The sequence below is a fragment of the Patagioenas fasciata genome, chromosome Z, assembly GCF_037038585.1.
Source record: "Patagioenas fasciata isolate bPatFas1 chromosome Z, bPatFas1.hap1, whole genome shotgun sequence".
NCBI lineage: Eukaryota > Metazoa > Chordata > Aves > Columbiformes > Columbidae > Patagioenas > Patagioenas fasciata.
In genome coordinates, this window is record NC_092560.1 from 20267869 (window position 1) to 20284384 (window position 16516).

A 16516-nucleotide genomic window follows, 5' to 3' on the forward strand; every position below is an offset into this window, starting at 1 on the left:
TACTTCATTTCTGAGAGTAAGCCCTGTGGTGTATTTATATGTTTGCCTGTATAGTTATCTGATGTAGAGCACCTGCTTGTATTTTTCTGCATTCTGTGTGAAGATTGGATTTGTAGAAAGGTTTCTACAAAAACAAACCTGATGTGATTATCAAATATTCATGCATAGTATTTTTTTCGTATTCAGAAACATCAATGGATTCTAGGCTTCAAAGGATACATGCAGAAATTAAGAACTCCCTAAAAATTGATAATCTTGTAAGTATATTTTTAGACTGGTTTATGTGTATAATTTCAGTAGGAAATACTTTGAATGCATGTTTCATTTTTAATTAATATTCCAAGAGTGAATGGAGTTTTTTCAGTTTAAAAGATAACTTTTGCTTAAATGAGGTTACATTAGACATTAGAAGATCAATGTCAGCAAATAAAATTGGTTTTGTTTAAAAATACTAAATAATATTAAAAATAATAAATCATTTACCAGAAACATTCAAACAAAATTCTGAGCATCTGTGCCAGCTCAGCCTGAGCCATGCAGAAGCACCAGAAAGACAAAATGAGTGTAGTAGTGGCAGACTCTGTGCTGCCAGGGATGGAACCGCTACAGCCCCCTATCTGCTGACCCCACTTATTGTTGAGGGAAGTCTGCTGCTTGTTGGTGGCTCAGATTTGGAACGCTACTGACAGTGGGCTGAGGCTTGTCTGACCTTGACTGTTTATTAACTGCTGCTGGTTTTCTAAGTTGGGCACCAATGATACAGTAAGAGAAGACCTGTGAAGGATTAAGCATGACTGTACAACTCTGAGCGTGATGGGGACGAGGAAGGGACTTGTGAAGGAGTGGGTAGGGCTGCTAGGAGGTGGCAGGATCCACCCACCTAAATGGGGCAAAAGTATTGCTGCCAAGAGGCTGCCCGGTGTTGTTAAAGAGCTTTAAACTTGGAACAGTAGCAGAGGGCAAAGTGAGGAAGTGGTGGAGCAGGGTGGCAATTAAATGATGCAGGGTGATGAAAGCAGAATTGGCCTTATAATCAACACAACAAGGTGGAAGTGGCATCACCATGAGCTTATGCACAGAAATGAGGAAGTGCTGGCAGCATGGTGTTACAAGGAAAGCTCTCATCATCTTTCTGGAAAGTCAGCACAACTGGGTACCTCTTTGAAGTGGTTGCATGCTAATGCATACAGTATGGGGAACAAACCAAAGGAACTGAACATCTGTCTGCAGTTGTAGGTCTGTGATTTCATTGGAAGCACAGAGATTTGGTGGGATAGTTCATGGGACTGGAGCCTTACCATGTATGCATATGGGATTTTTAGGAAAGATAGGTGTTGGGAAGACATGATGCAGGATAACTCTTTGTGTGAGAGACCAGTGGGAATGTGTGGAGTTCTGCATTGGGACAGATGATAAGCCAACTGAGGTCTTGTGGGTCAGGATTAGTGTGCAGACCAATATAGGTGACATCCTGAGGATGTCTGCTGCAGATCACCTGATCAGGCAGAAGCAGAAAATGAAGTCATCTTACGGTAACTGGAAGACACCCCTGGTTCAGTGGCTCTGGTCTGCACTGGAGGCTTGCATTGTCCTGATATCTGCTGAAGAGCCAATGTGGAGATGATACAGCAATCCAGGAAAGCTTCTGGAGTGTCACAACTTCCTAATGCAGGTGATCAAGGAGCTGAAAAGGGAAGATGACCTGTCAGACCTGATTCTTACGAACAGGGAAGATCTGGTTAGGGATATGAAGGTCAGGAGCAGCCTTGGCTGCAGTGACTGAGATGGTGGAGTACACAGTCCTTGAACAAGGGAGCAGGGCAAAAAGGATTGCAGTCCTGGGCTCAGGAGATCAGACTTTAGCCTCTACAGGGATCTGCTTGGAAGAATCCCTTGAGAGACCATGCTGGAGAGAAGGAACCAGAAGACTTGGCTCACTTTTAGATCCATCTTGACAAGCAGAAAGATAACCAAACATGGCAGGAGGGCTGCACGGATAAACAAGGAGCTTCTGGCTATAGTCAAGACACAAAAACAAAGGAAGCATATAGGAAGGGAAAGCAGGGACAGGTGACCTGGGAGGAGTATGCAGACACTGTCCAAGCATGGAGGGATGCGCTTAAGAAAACCAAAACTCACCTGCATTTTAATCTGGGGAGAGAAATTAAAGACAAGGAAGCTTTTTTAAATACCTCACCAGCAACAGGAAGACTGGGAAAATGTGGGCCTGCTGCTTGAATGGGGATCTAGTGAAAAAGGACAAGGAGAAGGCCAAGGTACTCAATGCTTTCATGACCTCAGTTTGCTTGTACAATTCCTTTAGGAAAGTCTAGGTCCCTGAGACCAGTGGAAAGTCCAGAAGAGGAAAGACTTGGTGCTCAGTGGACAAGGATCACATAAGGGGGCATTTAAACAAATTATGTGGAATAAGCTGAATAGTGCTAAGCGAGCTGGGTGATGTCATTGTGCATCCACTCTTTCTTCATTTTGTGAAAAGTAACGGTAATTAGGGGGAGATTCCCAGGGGCTGGAAGAAAGCAGATGTTGCCCTAATCTTACAGAAGGAGGATCTGGGAAACTGCAGGCCAGTCAGCCTGCATTGTTCCCTTGGAAAATGATGGAGGAAATTCTCCTCAAAATTGTTTCCAATAATATGAAGGACAGTAAGGTCTCTGGGAGTTGTTTGCATGGGTTAATGAAGAGGAAATCATGCTTCTGTGAGGTGACTGGCTTGGTGGATGAGGTAGAGCAGTGTATGTTGTTTATATTTTATATTTAGTTTTAAAAAGCTTTTAACACTGTCTGTCATAGCAGCCTCATAGACTATCTGATGAAGTCTGGACTAAGTAAGTAGGTGTACTGAAAACAGGCTGAACTGCAGGGCACAAAAGACTGATCAGTGGCAGTGAGTCCAGCTAAAGGCCAGTCACTGGTAGTGAATACTGTTAAAACATCTTCATGAATGATGGGGCAGTCCACATCCATAACAAGTTTGCAGAAAACACCCATTGGATCTCTGTTTTGTGTGCTGCTACCCAGAGGGATTTGGACAGGCTAGAGAAATAGGCCAACAAGAACTTCACCAATTTCAGTAAATGTTCAAGTTCTGTCCCTGGGGGAGAATAACCCCCTGTACCAGCACAGGCTGGACACTGACTAGCTGGACAGCAGCTTGTCATAAAGTGGCCTGGGGATGCTGGTGGACACAAAAGTTTACCATGAGCCAGCAATGTGCTCTTGTGCATCCTGGCCTGCATTAGAAAAAGAATTACCAAAACATGGAAGGATGTGATGGCTGCCTTCTTCATGCTGTTGAGACACCGTATCCTATTTTGAGCTCCCCAGTACAATAGAGACATGGACATACTGGAGAGAGCCAAACAAAGTGCCACAAGGATGAGTTAAGGGCTTGGAGCATCTGTTGTATGAGGAAAGGTTTAGGTAGCCCAGAGAAGACCAAGAGGGGGATGTGTGTAGATCCCTGAATACAGTGTAGAAAGATGACAAAGCCAGACTCAGTGAAAGGACAAGAGGCAATGAACACTAATGTTAATACAGGAAATACTGCTCAAACATAACAAAAAGCTGTGAGGGTCATCCGGCACTCACATATGTTCATCTAAATTCTTGAACCTTGGAATCCACTGTTACAGTTGGGCAGTAAAAGCAGATAGGGAAGGACTCAAGCTTTATCTTTTCTTTTTTTAAGCCTTTTCTAATTTCTGTGCCTTTGGGTGCTTTAGAACATTACCACCAGGTTTTCTGAATTCAAGGTTATTTGTGGCTTTGTTTTTTTGGGGGGCAGAAGTGAGGGTTGGTGGTGGTTTGTGTTTTGGTGTGGTGTTTTGGTGGTTTGTGTTGGTTTGTTTTTTTTTTCCTTTCCTCTGAATCATCAGATCATGAGACCAGACCAGAAATACTTTTAGCAGTCTCTTCTTTGAAGTCCCGGAAGGGATGCAAATCTTAAAGTCCATTTCCGTTTACACAACTGAAAAAGCAAGTAAAAGGCTTTATTCCATCTCTGCCTTTATGTACTGGTGAAGACAAGAAAATTCTTGCTACGACTGTTAATTGGCCAAGGAGAGGTGTGACATCAGGTTGAGGACTTTCCCTAACTGATTGTGATATTTTCAAAGTACCATTGCACTGATGATGCTGAGAAGGATTCAGCCTTTGATTTAGTATCTTCATTTTGTGAGTGCTATTTGTACAATGAGAAAATATGAGTGTCAGTGAAGAAGTACTGTAGCATGAGAAGCAGCAAGCTGCTTCAGCCCAGGAACTCAGTGTTGTGTTGGGTGTCGAAGGCAAGGTTCTGGTACTGGGGGCAGGGTCCTGTCCCATGCTGGATACAGTATGTTCCAGTTGGCTCCAGTGGACTTTTAGTACAGCCTCTCAAACAAAACGGTGGTACAAAACACATGGAGCAGAGAGAGGAGGGGAGTAAAAAGTGAGAAATAGCAGAAGGAACACAGGTTGTAGAAGAAGGGAGGAAGGAGGTGCTCCCTGTTGCTGGAGCAGGTATTTCCCTGCAACCTGTGGAAGAGACCATGAGGGAGCAGGTGTTCATGCTGTGGCCTGTGGAGAACCCATGCAGGAGATTTCCCTGAAGGGCTGCAGCCTGTGGGGAGAGCCCCAGATGGAGCAGAGGAAAATGGGAGAGGGAAGGGACTGCAGAGAGGAACTGTGATGTACTGACTGTCTGCCCCTGCTGCACTGCTTGGGGTGGGCTGGGGAGTCTGGAGTGAAGTTGAGCATGGGAAAGGGGGGATGGAAAGGATTGATTTGATGTTTGTCTTTGTTTCTCATTATACAGATGTATTTTAATTGGTAATAAATTAATTTTCCCTAAGTATTGAGTCTATTTTGCCCACAACAGTAACTGGTAAGCAATCTTCCTGTCTTCAGCTCAACCGATGAGCTTTCTCCTCTTGTCTTCTTCCCATGCACTGTTAAGAGGGAGAGGTGAGTGTCTGAGTGGGCATCTGGCTCCTGGCCCAGACTGATCCACCACAGTGTTAACTATAAAACGTTCATTACCAGTGCAGCCTGTTCTTAAATTATATAAGTCTGTGCCAATACTTTTTCTCAAAAAAAAAAAAAAATTCACCTTAAATAAGCTTTTACTTCACAGCTTAAAGGTTTGGCTTACATAAATAACTGCCCAGAGCCAGATAGTAAATTGCCCTAAAATAATGAGTAGAAATAAAAAAAAAATCCGAAAACCTCACCAAATCTCTGATTCAGACGTGTAATGGAGCAAAAATCTTTCAATACTGGGAAGAACATTGATTGTAGAGCTACAGCAAAAACACTTAGTTTATCAAGTAAATATGATAACAGGAATTCTGCTGTGCATAGTCCTGATGTGTTTCTTTAGAGTTTTTTTAATACTAATTTCCCTTGAGAATAGGAGCTACAACTTTATACAAGTTGCAGAATATTATTACCTGTGCTGTAGATGAATCTTTTTAGTTCTAAATAGGAAGTAAAATAAACAAGAGTACCAGAAGATAAGGAAACTGAGATCTAAGTATTATGAGAAGAAGACTTTAGTACAGTAGTTCTTAGAAATGGATGAGAAGCTCACATCACTACTACTGTGTCTCCTGCACAGTATGTCATTGATCAAACTTTTAACTGAAAAATCTACAAAGATACAGTTCTGTATATTATCTGCAGTCCACTTAAAATGCTTTGCTGCCTTCTCAGTAGCAAGTCACCTGGGAGAAATACTGTATGGAAAAGGCTGACTATGGATAACAGCTTCAAGCATGGAAGTACTAGAATTGTGGAAGCACTATAAAGCTTGAGTTTGTATTTTGAAAGGATACTATTACTTTTTTTAAATAAGTTTTTCAGGTAGCATTTGCCTTTTGTTATGGAAATAGCTGAAAGGCTGATTACTGATAGTAGTGTTTGCAAGTTTCACTGTAGAAATTGAATGTGCACTTAATTTCAGAACAAATTAAGGATATTGTAGGAAGGTGTTGCTGGGCATGGAAATTAATTTGGTCTGGCTAAGTAAGGATTACTAAAGTGTAAGTTAAGTCTTCAAACTAATTTCTTGTTTATATACAGGATGTGAACAGGTGTATTGAGGCTCTTGATGAGCTTGCATCCCTTCAAGTCACAATGCAACAAGCTCAGAAACATACAGAGATGATTCTGACTCTAAAGAAGGTGAGATCTGCAATGGTAAAGTAACCTGTGTGTTTTCCAAATGGATATCAGCATTATTTACTACTGGAGTACTGTGTCCAATTCTGTCTCCCCGCAATTGGAGAGAGATGTGGACAGACTGGAGAAGGTCCAAAGGAGAGCCATGAAGATGATCACAGGGCTGGAGAGCCTTCCCTGTAAGGCAAGACGGAAGGGGTTAGGTCTTTTCTTCTTGAAGAAGTCTCAGGGGGAACCTCATCACGGTATTCCAGCACTGTTTTCAAGATGCGATAGGACAGGGTGCTCAATAATCTCATACAGCGTCCCTTTCCCACAAAGGGTTGGATTAGATGATCTTTTGAGGTGTTCTGTGATTCTGTGATACTTCAGAGAGTGTAAAAGTCTATGATCTCATTTCAGGTTAAAATAAGAATTTCATCTAGCATGTGATGAAATCACATACATATTTAAATACTTAAATGGAGCTCATTGCTTTATTACTTTGATTTCAGATACGGAAATTCAAAGTTAGCCAAGTTATCATGGAGAAATCTACAATGCTATACAACAAATTCAAGACCATGTTTCTGGTTGGGGAAGGAGATTCTGTTCTTTCCCAAGTACTAAATAAATCACTTGCTGAGCAGAAGCAGCATGAGGAAGCCAACAAAACCAAAGAACAGTGGAAGAAAGGAGCAAACAAAAAACTGGAAAAGGAAAAGGACCAAACAGGTAAGACATAGTGGTCTTGTTTGTGGTTTTGGTGTTTTTTTCTTCTATTGCACAGTAGGTTTATAGAGGGATTTTTTTGGTAAACCTGTAACTTAAAAGAAAATGGACTGTCAATTCTGACTTAATGTGACATTCCTCAGCAACTAACCCAAAATTCACTGTCTTGTGAAACCAGAGCAAAACATGTATTTGTCACAGAAGTTTTAAAGAGGTTAAATATTCCTGCTTTGACTTCACCAAGTACAGCTTCTACATAGTGCTTTGTTTTCCTGCTTGACAATATATATATTACATATATAACTAAACATTTTACGCTGTATATACTGTTTTTCATATTTTGATTATGTACATATCTGTTAGAGTTGAGAGTAAAAACCCATCTATGGAACTAGTACCTTCTCTAGTTAAATTATCAGAGATCCCCCAAAACTGACTGACTGGGTTAGCGTGGTGAAAAGTATATTTTCCCACTTCTCAGAATATATCTAAGCATTAGTCCTATTCTCTGTAGCCTAGGAAACACAAGAATTTGAAATCTCATTCAATACATACACTTTCCATTTCCCATTATTAAAATTATGGGATGAGGCTCATTGCATGGAATTTTCAGAAGTTGAAGCCATATCAGTTACTGGTTTTTTATTGTTTCAGCTGCTATGTATCAAGGTGAGGGGGAAAACATTTACAGTGTTTATGAAGGTAAAAAATTACCTAGGGCTTTTTATAACACAGTTTTGCTGCCTGCAGTACCGTTTTCTTTCCCTGCCCTTTCATTTTAAAGGTTCAAAGGTTCTGAATGGGGGATCTGAAGCTCAAGACACGAACCAGTCACAACAAAACGGAGAGAACACTGAGGAAAAGAAAGATAAGCATGAAGCTGGCAGTAAGAAAAAGTGAGTTAATAACCTTACTGAACAAATTATCTGCTCTAGCAAAATGATGTAAATAAAACAGCTGTAGAATGAAATTACTTAACCATGTTGAGGTACTGTTTTCTTTACAGAGTTTTCTCTCAACTTTAGGGAATTGTGATAGCATGCAAATCTTCACTCACTGCAATGGTGGAGACTAAAAGAATTATGGGATGGCCTGTTAGGAGAAAGTCAGCATGTGGTGAGACAGGGCAGAGTATAAGCTTTCTCCTACATTTAAGACTACTCGATGCTATTAAGTTGGAAACAAAGGAAGTCTGAACCAAGTCTTACAGAAACTAATGGGATTTATCTCATTTTTTTGTGAAATCATGTATTCTAACCAGTAATCAAGCCACTTATATTAGTGGTTTATGGTGTAGTTGTGCAATTGCCCAAATACAGGGAAACTGCAGGCTAGAACTCAGACCTGTGAAATTTCAGATCTCCAAACACATTATAGAGGTCAATGCATTTACCTTTTCTAAACAAGAAGCCATAAGAATTCTTGAATTTGTCAGGAGATAATTATTTAAACCTTAGCCTCACTGAAAAATGCTGGTTTGTAAACAAGAACAAGCAGGAGTGAATCTGTTGTATGAGAAATAGTTAATAGAATTTAGTAAACTATGAGGAAAAGGCCTAGAATTATCCTTGAGCTGAATTGTTTTGTTAAAGTACCATGTTGTTTTCTCCATGCACTTTTGCACTGTGTGCTCAGGATTCTATTTGGGCAAACATACTTTAGGCAGTATGTTGAAGCAAGTTTTCCTTTCATTGCTGTCTTCATGCAGACCAGGAGGAACTGGAGTTGCCTGGTGTTTGTTTGGCTGTCTTTCAAGTCGATAATTAGAGATAAGACATGTCCATACCTTTCTGAAGATGCAGTTAAATTTTGGAAGACAGAGTTTTGTAACTTAATACTTCTGAAGTGATTGACACTTAAGAACATATTTTTGTTTTCATTTGTTAAAAATATATACTGCTTCCTGGGGTTATCTTAGTGACCAGGACACGTAGTGGATTATTCATAGCTACTAAGAGAAGTTACAGTTGGTAAGGTCTGTTAAGCCAGACTGCTTTTCCACTGGAGCCGACACATACTTGGCAGAAGACTAGGGAGGACCACCTGCGTAGAACACAAACCACTTCTGGATGAGTGCAGTTCACAGCTGGTCACAAACATTCATGTGATGTTAAATGCCATCAGCTTAGCTTTCTGTTTGGGAGCAGCTGGCATCACTACCTTCTTCCATTCTCCAGACTTCATCTACAGCATCGCTTAGTCTAGACTGCACAGATTTACCTGCAATAAGTTTTGCTCTCCACATTTTTATCAGTCATTAATGTTGCTTTATTTTGTTTCCAGGACATCTGGTGAAGAGAGAGAACTTGAAAAGCCAGTGAAAGATTCTGCCTTTGAAAGCAAATGACACCACTGGAGTCTTTTTTCTAAATACAAATTGAAGAAGATTAAGTTTTGCATTTGAAATCTATAGACTGCAGAAAGTTTAAAATAATTTTATAAGCATAGTATTTTGAAGTTAAATTTTGTGGAATAAAAGCCCTTTGAATCTTGGTTTAAAGTATTTAAACACTTTTGCCAATAGTTTTGTCCAGTATTAACAGGTAACACATTTCAAAATACGAAATTTCCAGTTAGAAGATAAAAGCTTACATGTTACAGGATTTAGAGTTGTAGTATATTTTTATCTGACTACTGTATGTTTGTCTAGCTCATAGCAGGGAAAAGTGTAAATACTTTTAACTGCCTAATTGCTTCATTTGTATAAAACCTACTCTCTTCCTATGACACTGACCTCTGTTTGTGCATAGTCTTTCAACTCTTGTGGGGATGTCTTTTCACTGTGTTTTGTAGGAGTTGAAAGCAGCATTTTTATAGCCATTAATGTTAATGTATGAGTATACTTACTTTTTTAAAAACAAGTTTAGTTCTCTTCTTGCAAAACTTATTGTGCCAATTTACTGCAATGTGACTTTATGCTTTTGGTATAATAAGTATACTAGAAAGAAATCTGGTGTTTTCACTAAACCTGTTGGTGCACTCTGGTTGGAAAACACTGTCTTGAACGATTTCTGAAATTAAAGAATTTAAACTGATAAAGAGAGACTGGTTCTTAACTTGTATAGACTAAAACATTCATAAGAAAAAACAAGTGTCTAGTTTTAGTACTGTTTAATTTTTATTATCGTGGCATTAATTTGAGGGTTTCTAACTTGAATTTTAACAGAAACACTGGTAAAGTATTTTAAGAAGAAATCCTAAAGGCATTAAATGGATATAAGCTCCTGAAAATTCTTGAAACACACCTTTTGCCTAACATCAGAACTAGGAACAACTTGTGTGTGAGTGGAAGGTGATATTTGATGGAGGCCAGCCAGGTGAGAAATTAAGAGTTCAGTGATCCTAAGAATCTTGTTAGGAAGACATCAGGGGAGGTGACAAGTGTTCCAGGTTTATGTAACACCTTGTACTCCATCACCTTCAAGGCACCAATGGGCCAACATGGTCATAGCCTAGTGGAGGCCAGGATTTTAAGCTTTAGCTCACACTATTCAAAAAGGAAGAGTTTCAGTATTGCAGCATGAGCAGGTATCAAATACTGGAAAGTCAAATTATTTCTTGTTTACATGCCTTGTAAATTGCTGCCATGGCTTCTTCAGTCAGCACACCTGGGTTTGTTGTTCTTCTCCTGGCTAGTATGGAGAAAAGGGTTTTCTGCTCAAAACAAAGCATGCAGCTTTTTCCCCATTTTAAGTTCAACAACTTGGTATGATCTTTACTTTTGTTTGCAGTTCTGCTCTTAGAGTAGCACTAAGCAGCTAGATAGCCAGAAACAAGAAAAAGCAACTTCAGCACTCAATAGCTCAGGACCAGGTGAAGGTTCAGTAACTTCAACACTGCTTTCAAACTTCCTTGTTTTGCAGAATCTGAAAGTGACAGATTTATCTTGACTAATGTTTTTTTCCACTGAAATAATGCACTACTGTGAAGTAACTCCTTATTCTCAGTCTCCTGATTCTGAAGGGATGAAAACATTTTTCCTTAGCCCTGTCTTTTTGCTGCCTTTTTTAAAAATTTTTTTCCTTCTTAACGGACTACAATAGTAAACTTCATAATAGCTTGAGGATCATAGTCCTAACCTTCCCTTCTCTTACTTCCATGGTTTAAGTAACAACAGTCCCCACTAGTGACCAGAGGCACCAAAACCACAAAAAACCTGAAATCAGAGCTCTCATACCTGATGTCTATTGCTCAAGCACTATTAAAGTTTATGATGTTCAAAACTGCTATTTAGTAATCTCTGCTAGTTTCCAGTAGTTTGTAGTTTTATAATGTAACTTTGCCAGAATCCATCACAGTGAATGGTTGTTTCCCTTGATGGCCTCCTTCAGAGACCATGTGTGCAACGTGTAGTCAGTGCATAGAGGCTGCTGCTAACACCTGTTTGAAGTAGTTTGACCAGCTTTTAACTGTCTGGTTACACAGTGACACACCTACATAATGTTAACTGCCACTGCAGCTGTCCCTCACCAGAACCCATTAGATTTATTTTTAGTCTCAATAATCCGTAAACAAGCTGTAATGTTAAAATGAGGCAGGATTATAGGTTTGGTAACGTGGAAAAGCCAACAAAGGAATATTTATTTCAACAGCACTGTTCACCAGCAGCTGAATTTATGGAGCCTGTTTTGCTGCATTTGTACAGCAGACTTCTTACTAGAATACACTGCATGCTTTCTATAGGCTTCTTCACTATATTGAGTACTTTTACAGATACAAGGTTATTTTTACCATTCCGTATTACTCTGCTATAATTTACGTCAATGGATAGAAGCACATGCATTTGTATCAACCTTAACAAAACCACAATTGGTGCATATTTACAAAATGGTACTATTTCCACTTGGTCTTCCTGCCTGAAGTTGCAAGGAGCCTGAAACCCTCTGTTCTCTCTTCACAGCTCCATGTTGCTGCTCAAAGAAGCACGGTCTTAAATTACCTTTTGCACAAAATGCAAAGCATCCATCTACCATAGCGCTTTGTAGGAACACACAGTCTGCCTTGGGAAATGGAAGTATCAAGCTTCAGGCACTTGGAAAGGTTAATTATTAAATATTGAAGCCTGTATTTACAAAGCAGAATCCACTTAGGTGATTACTGAAATTTAAAACTCATCATGGGAAGAAGTTTTAGTTCACAGCAATATATTTAAGATTTTGAATACAGCAATCTCCTCTCACAGAAAGGTAAAAATATGCAAGTAGTTATAAAACTAAAAGCTAAAATTGCTTGTAAATTTTTTCATGTGCATAATGAATATGTATTTGTGTAATGAAAGGGAAGGTGTTTACATACCAGAACTGAATAGCTTTCAGATCTTGAAAACAGCATCTCAATTTAAACCTAGAAGACCAACAGCCATGGCAGCTCCTGGACTGAAATTGTCCTGGGCAGACGGTCGTGATGTTTGGCCTCCACAGATGCTGAGTTTTGGCAATCTCTACAGTTTCACGACGGGCTGCTGTTGAGGGGAGAGATTAACATGGCCACACAGCTAGAACATCAGACAGTAGCGTTCTCATTCAGCTTCCCAGCACAGGTAGGTAGTGTGCACCGGGATTTGTGTATCTACATATAGCTAGTTCTGAGATGTATCCTATTGCTTTAGGAAACCAAATCAACTTCTATGTTCATCCTCAAAAAGTGTTTCTGTAAAGATGTTAACTCGGAATCTTAAATGTGAATTCTCACATAAGCGCTTCCTGATTTTGACCATTCCTTCGTATCAAAACCCCTTTTACCAAAAAAAAGAGAAAGTGTGTATTCCACGAGTATCCCCACTCCACCTCGTTTCCACACAAGTGCTGATGAGCTGACTTTCACAATTGTTGCAGAGATAATAGGTCAACCAAGCCACCACTTCAAAGGGTTAATGGAGAAGGATGCTGGGCTGGAGCTCCTGATGGTATGCTCAAAGTCACTCATATCATGGTCTATCCATTCAGCTGCTTGGGATTTTACTGCCTGAATATACTGTCCATTTACAAACCAGAAGGAACCTGAATTCACAGTATCTCGGTGACTGCAGAAATCGTCGTGTCACCTGCCAAGATGCACAAGTATCCGTGAGCTGTGTCTCTTGAAAGATACCATTTCTGAGAGCTGAGAACCAACTGGACAGTCAAATTTCTCAAGTCTCCCAAGAAATAAGGCTGATTCTTTTTGCAGAAAAGAAACAAATCACAGTTAATGCACAACATTTAAAGCAGAGTTAGCTTTGAGAGTAGCATCCTTACTTCCAGGAGTCGATTTTAGTACTACAGTTTAAAACACTGTGCAGCCCTGTTGAGTTGCTCACAATTCCAATGCACAGGGGGCTGTTGTGATAATGTTGTTAAGTGCCCAGCTAGCAGTGCAAAGTGACACTGTCTACCGGAACAACATTTTGCTTGGGAATTTCACACCAACAGTAAAACCAGAAATGCCTCTGCCTCAACACAATAAACAGTGTACTGTAGCGCTGTCTTGCCAGCAAGGCAAACACTTTCATCAGGGAGAGAATCTCCAGGACCTTTTGGAAGTCTGAAGTAAATTACAAAGGTTCATACTGCCAAATCACTAAGTGTTAAAGCAAGATCGATGCAAAAAGCCAGCCACAGATTCAGGTTAATGTTTTTTTTATTCAACTACTGTTTTAAATACTCCAGCCTTTTTGCTCCCCTAGTAAGTACAGACACAAGCCTTCACATGTCAGCAGGCAAGGCCCTGGAATTTTCATTTAAATATAACTCAAATCAGCTCCACGTTCCATACCCTTATAACCAGTCTATTACGACAAGGGACTTAGAAGGAAAAAAAAATCCTGATTGTCTTGCTTTAAGGAAAAAAAGAAAGAAAAAAAGAAGAAAAACACCACCAAACATAAATACTGAACATACAGACAAGGGATTGTTAAAAAAATTTTCTCATTTTTCCTCACAAAGTAATAAACCTATTTGGAAGTTGAGATCACTAACACACTAACAGCATTTAGCAAGTAGCCAAAACAAAAATATCCAGCTGGTGTCACAGAAATTTAACTACCAACAGGCAGCCGGGTGCAATGCTGGATTTCACTCAGAGCATTCATCCAGAAAGAAGCATTAAATCAAGATCAGACCCAGTCAGCTTGTGACACGTCCTAGGAAGTTAAAGTATCTTTAAAAACTACGATTTTGTGTAATCTTTTTGTTTCATTTGTCATCTAAATTGAATCATGCAGTATGAGATGTGACCAGAAGACACAAATAGCAGCTTCTAATAGGACCTCTCTGCTCATATTTGCCAAAGGCAACTTACGAAGTACACTGAACACGTGCAAGATCAGGTCCAGCTTGCACTTTGCGATAGTTAAGCACAGGATGCACTCAACTCCCACACCCGCATCTTGGGCAGCTTTTCTCAGCCTCAGTGCATGGCACCAGCCCTAGCAAAATTTCTTAACCTGCAGGGACACCAATTTTGAAATATATTTGACCATAGCTTTTTACAGGTAATAAGATAAAAGTTGGGTGAAACTAATTCAAGGCACTAATTCAAGCACTGCTAATAAGGAGGCAAAAAACTAACACCACCACCACAACCACCCCAAAGCCCAAGCAACATAAAAAAACCCCCTGACAAAACCAAATCAAAACACACACACACAAAGCCTATTGATTGCCACCTTAAAATTCAGCATAAAAAGCCATAAAACAAGCAAACAGTATCTTTAGAAAAGATGCCAGCTGTCTACATGATTTCATTTCTGATACTGACGAGGACTGGGAAACCTGTACACCACCAGGAGGCAGCTGAAAGATAAAGAGCAGCAACTTAGGAGGCAAACAGTGAAGCTGCAGGTAGAGTTGTGTTGCAGGGGATCTCCAAAGCAGCTGTAACTGCACCACAGCCCTGGCGGTTCACCTGGTGACAGCTGTGGTAGGCAGGACACTCTCTCTTCAGCAGATGCCTGAAGGATAAGAGAACTACCACCACCTGCTGTTACAAGTGCTTGGTTCACTACTGTATTTTCAAAATACACAGGCCAACACCTGGCTGCCTTAAAAGACAAAAAAAAAAATCACCTCTTTTTGTCCTAAAAAAAACAGAGGTTTATATATTTATATTCACATGACCTAATACACCACCAGAAAGCAGTTAGAAACATGAATGATACATGGAATCCTGCATTTGGAGAATCAGCAGCCACCACAGGACCTGCATAGAATTGAATTTGTTGAATACATTTCCACGTGCAGGTTATCAGTCAGCTGTCTTTTACACCAACCAGAACAAGGCTTTTTTTGAGAACCTGCTGCAGCTTTCAAAAGAAAAGCAGTTAGCACTACTGTGTTTCCTAATCTGGTGGATGCACTTGATCCTCCCCCAGCCAAACCAGCAGCAGTTTGGCCAAGGCTCCAGAGGAGGGAAAGGCCTGAACTGTAGCCAGACTAAAAGCTGCTTCTAGGAGACCCACAAGGAAGCAGAATGACAACTGGACACCAACAATTTGTGGATGCAGGGAGTCTTGTGTGGACCTGTCCCACTGTATGCAATTTGACTATGAGTCAACCACTTTATCCTATGACAGCCTGGGTGAGCCGACTTTGAGCTCTCTCTGCTAAATAAGCTGGCTGTATGGCAATGGTTTTACTACTCACAGGTCAGTGGATGAGCCCAATTTAAGTTTAATATTAATCATTTAGCTTAAGTAAATGCACACTAAATATAATGAATCATTTAGAAGTAAAAGGTTGTATGATTTTTAATACACTCTCTGCTTCATGCTACCTACTAAACTGGATTTGCTAACACCTTAGGCTGTAAAGTTCTGCTCATATTTAACAAAGGCAACTACAAACTACACTGAACACCTGCAAGATTAGGTCCAGTTTGCACTTTGCTGGGAAGAATGAAACTGACTGAGGAAAAAATAATGACCAAAGGCTAACGCGAAGACATAACAGACATCTGCAGAACAGGGCCTGTTTTGCACTTCACTGAGAAGAAAAGGGTTTGCTCAGACAAAATGGCACCTGCAAGGATATGGACCAAAACCAGTGTCTACAGGTAAACAAAACAAAGGTACATATGAGATCAGTGAAAAAGATTCAATGAGAAGCAAGAAGACCCTGAAGTGAAATTTTGCTATTGGACTGAGTTTTGGTATGAATGGTCAGTAAAGATATAAAAGTCTATGGTTTTCTATGTTCAGGTTGGACCCCAGCTTGAGCCAGCCCTCCTGCTATTCTACGCCATTATTTTTTTTTTCTGAGAATTTTGTTTCCTGAAAGTCTGCTCTGCATACAGTTATCAGGCCTCGCCTGAAAGTTTGCCTTCGGAGCTCTAAAATACTGACTCCGGAGCAAACGGTTATGAGGGAGACAAGAATCCTGAAAGTTTGCACCACGGCGGGTATCAGGTCACTGGAGAGAAGACACCTGAAAGTTGGCCCTGTGAACAGGTATCAAGTTCCTGGAGAGAAGGTCAGCAGCATTCGGCTTGGCATATTTCCAGCTTGCAGTAAATAACAGTGAACCTGTGAACTCTTCTAAGTCACACTTCTCTTTGAGAAATCTGAACATTGTTCTGCTGTAAGCAGAACCCTAAATTACTCCCCTGTGACACCAAAACAGCAAAGACCTCCACTAAAACACTCTGAATT

The 16516-nt window shown here is 40.2% G+C and overlaps 1 protein-coding gene across 7 annotated transcripts in view; it reads left to right on the forward strand.

Annotated features, from left to right (window-relative positions):
- The window catches only part of PSIP1 (PC4 and SRSF1 interacting protein 1), a 31775-nt gene extending 21845 nt beyond the window's left edge, over positions 1-9930 (forward strand). For all 7 annotated transcript variants that reach the window (XM_065860834.2, XM_065860831.2, XM_065860835.2 and 4 more), the window contains 5 exons: positions 187-257; positions 6082-6183; positions 6675-6894; positions 7676-7787; positions 9175-9930. In XM_065860834.2, coding sequence (XP_065716906.1) covers positions 187-257; positions 6082-6183; positions 6675-6894; positions 7676-7787; positions 9175-9238 — 569 coding nt within the window. In that variant the 3' untranslated portion in view covers positions 9239-9930. The remainder of the gene's footprint in view (positions 1-186; positions 258-6081; positions 6184-6674; positions 6895-7675; positions 7788-9174) is intronic.
- Positions 9931-16516: the final 6586 nt, after the last annotated feature.